Source organism: Carlito syrichta, unplaced genomic scaffold (genome assembly GCF_000164805.1).
Source record: "Carlito syrichta isolate Samal-C Ts95f unplaced genomic scaffold, Tarsius_syrichta-2.0.1 Scaffold182362, whole genome shotgun sequence".
In the NCBI taxonomy this organism is placed as follows: domain Eukaryota; kingdom Metazoa; phylum Chordata; class Mammalia; order Primates; family Tarsiidae; genus Carlito; species Carlito syrichta.
In genome coordinates, this window is record NW_007126458.1 from 175406 (window position 1) to 182484 (window position 7079).

Here is a 7079-nt window from a genome sequence, read left to right on the forward strand (position 1 = left end):
TCAGGCTGCGGTGGCTGGGAGCGGCCACTGCACTCCAGTCTGGGCGACAGAGTGAGACTCCAACTCAAAAAAATAAAAAAAAATTAAAAAAAAAAAGTCAATTTATAAAGTGCTTATGTCAAGATGATTGCACATATACATTATACTTCTGATAGATCTTCCTTCCTTCTTTCTTTCCTTCCTTTCTTTCTTTCTTTATTAATTTTTTAGAGACTGGGTTTTGCTCTGTTGTCCAGGCTGGAGTGCAGTGATGCAATCATAGCTCACTACATCCTCAAACTCCTGGTCTCAAGCAATTCCCCTGCCTCACCCTACTTAGCAGCTAGGACTACAGGTACACACCACCACACCTGGCTATTTTTTTTTGTAGAGACAGAGATCTCACTATGTTGCCCTGGTTGGTCTTGAACTTCTGGGCTCAAGCAATCCTCCTGACTCAGCCTCTCAAAGTGCTGAGATTACAGGTGTGAGCCACCACTCCTGGACATATGAAATAATTTTCTTTCTTTATATATATTTTATTTTAAAGATGTTCCATACAATTCAGGATTAGGTATACAAGTGGACATCGTACAGGTAAAGCTTGGGTCTTGAAATAATTTTCTTGTGGATAATGCCAATATCAGAAGACAATCTTTGTTAGGCAATCAGTTGGATTTTAGTCAGGAGAAAACACTCACTGAAACACAGGCTTATGTCTCACTCTACTCCAGAATGGAAAAACTCCTGGAGCTCCTTCTAAAATTCAAGATTCTTCACCTAAGGCGTTTCCTTCCAGTGTGATGTGTTTGCAGTAAATTTGTTCATTAGACACATTAATGTCCCAGTAGCTCTTTGTACATCATGCTTTTGCTATACTGTATTTCTGGGATTTGAAGATGTCCATCAGACAAAACCTCCTCATGACATATTCATGATGTCAAGCCATTCTCAGCCGTCACCTAATACACATGCCGTTTCCTCGTCCTCTTTGCAGTCCAAGTCCTTGGGTGACAGTAAGAACCGCCACAAAAAGCCCAAAGACCCCAAGCCAAAGGTGAAGAAGCTCAAATATCACCAGTACATTCCCCCAGATCAGAAGGCAGAGAAGTCCCCTCCACCCATGGACTCAGCCTACGCCCGGTTGCTGCAGCAGCAGCAACTGTTCCTGCAGCTCCAGATCCTCAGCCAACAGCAGCAGCAGCACCGATTCAACTACCCTGGGATGCACCAAGCTCAGCTTAAGTACGCCCGGCCGGTCTGGGATGGTGGCTGCGGGTGGAGGTTGGGAATGGCTTCTCTCATCTGAGACACACAGAACCAGCACTTTGGGACCCAGCAAGTCCTGTATTGCTTCATGTCCTTACCCAGCATGTTAAGAACATGCTCTTATTTAGAAACCATGCACACTTTTTTAGGACCATAAGGCTGGGAGGAAACAAGTACAGTAGTTCCACTTTATCTGCAAGGGATGCATTCCAAGACTCCTGGCAGATGCCTGAAACTTTGGATAGTAGGCATCCCTGTATATGTTGTGTTTTCCTATGCATACATACCTATGATCAAAGTTAATTTATAAATTAAGCACAGTAAGAGGTCAACAATAATAACCAGTAACTTAAAAGAACAATTATAATAATATACTGTAGTGAAAGTTATGTAAATGTGGTCTTTCAACATATCCTACTGTACTGTACTCATCAAGTTTCGAACCGCCATTGACCTCAGGTAACTGAAATCTTGGAAAGCAAAGCCACAGGTAAGATGCCCCTTTGTGAAAGTATAAAGTATTAGCGCTTCCAAATTGGATGTGGAACATTTAAGAATGTCATATTGGAATTGTGAGCGATTCTAATACACTTCCATTTTTGGAAGCATCAGAGCTGAACAGTCAAAAGAGAGCCACCAAAATTGATTCCTGGCCCAGGTTGTGTGCCCACATTGCTAGGTCACCTTTTAAATGGTTGGTACCCCCACCTACAAAGTTGAGATGTGGATTCCTCACATGCTCTGGTCATTCTCAGGCCGTGCTGGTAATTATTCTGAGCACCAAACACAATTAAGCTCTTCACAAGGTATACTTCTGCCTCCCCAGGACAGTCCATCAGCTGAATCATAGATGGATGTACTGTTTCCCACATGCTAAAGTCCCCACCACTCCCTCTTGTCTTTCTAAACAAAGCTAAAAGGTCACATGCCACTTGTCATCTAGCGTGCACTGTTTTTTTCTTACCCTGTCCTCTTCTGTTGATTTATTACATGCCGATCCCTCACTTTGTGATCTGATCTAAATGCAGGTTATCCCACATATATTTGATTGTGTTTTAAGTGCTTCTTTGTTTGTTTGTTTGTTTTTTAGAGAACCAAATGAACAGATGGTCAGAAATCCAAGTTCTTCTTCAACACCACTGAGTAATACTCCCTTGTCTCCTGTCAAAAACAGTTTTTCTGGACAAACTGGTGTCTCTTCTCTCAAGCCAGGCCCACTCCCACCTAACCTGGATGATCTGAAGGTATAGGATCGGACATAATTTTCTTTTATTTTTCTTCCTTTTTCTTTTTCCTTTCTTTTTTTCTCATAAGGTCTTGTCTGTCACTCAGGCTGAAGTACAGTGGCAATCATATCTCACTGCAATCCCAAACTCCTGAGCTCCAGTGATACTCCTGCCTCAGCCTCCCCAATTGCTAGGATGCTGGATTACAGGCATGAGCCACCATGCCCAGCCTTCTTATCTCTCTCTCTCTCTCTCTCTCTTTCTCTCTCTCTCTCTCTCTCCCTCTGCCTCTCTCTCTTTTTAAACAAATATAGCAGTATATTGTAAACAGCATCTTTTCTAACTGATCTAACTGATTTTTAGAGTAAGAAAGCAGGAAGCAGGAGATATGGGAGTCTCAAGGGATTGAACATTTTGGTTGTCTTAGTCCATTTTATGCTGCTATAATAGAATAACTAAAACTGGGTAATTTTTAAAGAAAAGAAATTTACTTCTCACAGTTCTAGAGGCTTGGAAGTTCAAGGGCATGGTACCAACTCCTGGTAAGGGTCATTCCATGGTAGGAGGGTGGAAGGCAGAAGGGCAAGAGAAGGCAAGAGAGGGCAAGAGTGAGTTAGAGAAAAAAAGGGGTTGACTCCCTCTATAATGTCATTAATCTAATTGTGAGTGTGAAGTTCTCATAACCTAGTTGCGTCTCCAAATCTCAACTTCTTAACATGGCCACAATGGCAAGTTTTCAGCACATGAAATTTTGAGAGTCAGAGTCAAACCACAGCACCAATAGAGCGCAAGACTATAAGCCCTCAGCTCAGCTTGAAAGGCCATGCAACCTTGAACTAGCTTTTATCTTTTTCTGAGTCTCAGATTCCTCATTTGCATAAATGATTTTATACAGGTCTAGTAGAATAATACACATGATAGAGCTTAGTACACAGAATAGGTATGTGATTGATATAAGCTTTCAGAATGCTTTAAACCAGTGGTCAACTCCACGAAGAATTCTTACCAATCTCTGGTGAAATGAAAAAAAAAAAAAGAACCATATAGAGAGTTTTTCATAAATCTAAATGCATTTCACATATCTGACTAAACTCCCTTCAAAGTATTTGTTTCCTTCCAATGTTTGAGAGCCATAAAGATATAAAGATATTAAAACATATATTTTACATGCCGGGCTCGGTGGCTCAGCCTGTAATCCCTTTGGGAGCCTTTGGGAGGCTGAGGTGAGTGGATTGCCTGAGCCCGAGGGTTCAAGATCTGCCTGGACAGCAAAACCTCATCTCTACAATAAATCAAAAAAAATCAACTGGGCGTGGTAGCGCATGCCTGTAATTCCGGCTCCTCAGAAGGCTGAGGCAGAAGGATCACCGGAGCCCAGCAGGTCGAGGCTGCGGTGGCCGGGAGCGGCCACTGCACTCCAGTCTGGGCGATAGAGTGAGACTCCAACTCAAAAAACAAAAAAAAAAATCATATATTTTACATTAGGAAATAATGACAGTAGTAGATAGAATTTGAGTGCTTTTGATGGGGTTTCATTTGTTCCTTTTCACTAAATAAGGATATCATTAAATAAGAATCTTAGTCCTTACTGAACAAGATAAAATGTTAGCAATCCAATGTCAATAACATAATTTAAAACAATGTACTGTTCTGTAAAATCCTCAAATCTGGGAGCTTCTTCCCTGAAACCCAAAAGCACCTTGTTAGATGGCATGCATGTGCTAGCAACTTGCTGTGGTTAACATGTATCTTAGTTCAATGAAATGACATTGAACTTTGAGTAAAAGCTATTCTTCTGTTCAGCATTCACAATAGAACTGAAAAAGATGAATGCAGTGCCCTGTGACTTCTTCAGCATGTAAACACAAGTCAATTCCTCATCCCAATCTTAGTAATTACACCTGCTTATCTGGTTTCTACCCTACCTATTACTCTCCCCCAAAAGATCTTCTGCCAAAACCAAATTTCTAAAGGTCCACATATCCTTTACTGAGCCACTCTAATGGCCCTTCCTCAGTTCTCAATCCCTGTTATCACCCTGATTACCATTTTAAGTCTTCAAGCATCATTTTCTTTTGGGGGTAAAGGTAAGGTTGTGTTTCTTTCAGTTGAAGAAAATTCTATGGCTGCCAACTGCCAACAACAGTAAATAAAACGTATCTTGGGTCATGATACTCAAGGCTCCTCTATTTCTTCCACGTGAAGCACAAATGCTTAGGTTTCATTGAAGTTGTCTCAATTTGGCATCATAAGCCTAGAAGAGGATGCAAGTCACACCCATACTCCACTCCCCAAATCATAAATCCATGGAGATGAAGTAGACTATCTTACCCTGAAAGCATTGTGCTAAGTGAAAAAAGCCAAAGGCAAAGAGACAAATATTGCATGAGTCCACATATAGGAGGCACCTAGAATAGGCAAATTCAGAAAGAGAGAAGGTAGAATTATGGTTGTCCAGGGAGTGATGAGAGGAGAAAATAAGGTGTAATTATTTAATGGGGACAGAGTTTCAGTGTGAGATGAGAAAAACGTTCTGGAGATGGATGGTGGTGATGGCTGCACAACAGTTTAAATGTCATTAATACCACTGAACTGTACACTAAAAAGGCTACATGGTCAATTTTGTGTTATGTTTATTTGACCACAATAAAAAAAAATTAAGTAGGCTCTATCTGGATGAGAGTCTTGGGTCAATTAGGACTGAAGAAGTCTTCGATCCAAGGGAAACATAACCCAGATATGATGGTGCCATTTGTCAGAGCCACCAAAGGTGGTTCCCTATATGCACACATGCTCAGAATTATTGACAGGTGACAGTTATAATAATTAGTATAGGTGGTGACGGCTACTATTTTTCAAGTGTAAACTCTCAGTCAGCCATTCAGTGTAGTTTTGCTTTAATGTTTACCCCATCAGGTAGATTTACCCAACTTAAAAAGTAAAAATAAAAATCAGAAGCTTAAAGAAGTTAAGTGATAGGCAAATTAACCATCTTATAGATGACAAAATTTAAGTGACTGATCTCAAGGACTTTGCTATTGTATGACAGACCAGAATAGAAAGGGAGTAACGGATAGAAGAGACCTTGACTAGACGTAGCCACTAATGTGTATGGGGAGAGATAGCACCTGTGTCCTGAGAGATTTACACCAATGACAGACACAGGGAGATTAGAATGGGGAGTTGATGTGAAGGGATGGTGGCAAGTTCATTCTGGGAAAGTTGAGTCACAGATGCCAGCAGGACAAAGATGAGAAAAAATCTATCCAGTTACTATCAGTAAGAATAAACCAAACTGTGTTGTCGGGGTGGGATGAGAAATTTCGGAATCGTGTGCAAAATGGAGAGGGTTGAAACTAGAAGAGTGAATGAGACTGAGGAAGAGAAAAATGGAAAGAGTGGGAGCAAAGGAAGGAAAGAGGGAGGGAAGGAGAGAAAAGAAATGAAGGAAGTATATTGGGGAGAGGAAGAAATAAGAACTAGTGAAGGCAACCCCCCAAATAACACCAGAAAGGTAATATAATGAAGATGATGTTTAAGAAACATTTAAGAAACATTTATATTTTGCTACATAAAAATCAAAGGAAAAAAGTACTGAGAAAAGAATTCAGTTTCTCATTTTAAAAATTATTAATGGTTATATTGCAGGATAGGGATTTTTTTGCATCTTGTTTTTTAAAAAAACTGGAGAGCAGGAGAGAGCAAGAGAGAAAGAGAGAGCGAGATACTGAGAAGTTTAAAAAATGAGAGAGCATTTGATGAATATTAAAAAATAATTGTTCATATGTTAAGGTATAGTAATGGTCTTATATCTATGTTTCTAGAGAGTATTTATATTTTAGAGATAGAGACCAAAACACTTAGAGATGGAATTATACAGTTTGCTTCAAAATAATTCAGGAAAAGGAGGGTTGGGATATATAAGAAATAAGATAAAGCATGAGTTGATAATTGTTGAGGTTGATTGATGAGTATATGAATTCATTAGGCTTTTCTATCTACTTTTGTGTATGTTTGCATTTTCCATAATAAATAGTTTTTAAGGTTATCAATGATTAAAACACTAGTGACTTTAGGTGTATATAAACCTTTGTCCCAAACAAGCCCATACCATATAATATTCTGAAGTGTAAGGTAAATTGAACTCAACCAGTATCCATTTTATTTTAGAATAAGAGCTGCATTATTTAATAATGTAGTTCAAATTATTCAGTGCTAGAACAGATTCTAAAAATAAATGTAGAGTTCATTAATTTTAAGTAATTCAAAATTAAAACAATAATGAGTTGCCATTTTGCACTTTTTTCAAATCAGCGAATCTAAAGGAAATGATAAAACAATGTGAACAACACTATGGGGAAAAATAACATATTTATTGCTAGTGTAAGTTGATTCAATTGTTTTTTGATAACTTTTAGCTGATTAAAAACTAACATATATTCACTGCTGAAATATAATAGTGTATAGAAAAATAAACAGTATTTTAAACGATAATTAAGATTCACAGAAAGCAATACAGATATTTCCTTCTAGATTTAAAATGCATATAAACGCCGGGCTCGGTGGCTCAGCCTGTAATCCCAGCACTTTGGGAGGCTGAGGCGA

At 39.1% G+C, this 7079-nt stretch overlaps 1 protein-coding gene across 2 annotated transcripts in view; it reads left to right on the forward strand.

The window, feature by feature from the left end:
* MYOCD (myocardin) overlaps nucleotides 1-7079 on the forward strand; it is a 103370-nt gene that overhangs the window by 81209 nt on the left and 15082 nt on the right. For both annotated transcript variants that reach the window (XM_008051512.1, XM_008051513.1), the window contains exons 8-9: nucleotides 977-1224; nucleotides 2339-2492. In XM_008051512.1, the coding sequence (XP_008049703.1) occupies nucleotides 977-1224; nucleotides 2339-2492 (402 nt within the window). The remainder of the gene's footprint in view (nucleotides 1-976; nucleotides 1225-2338; nucleotides 2493-7079) is intronic.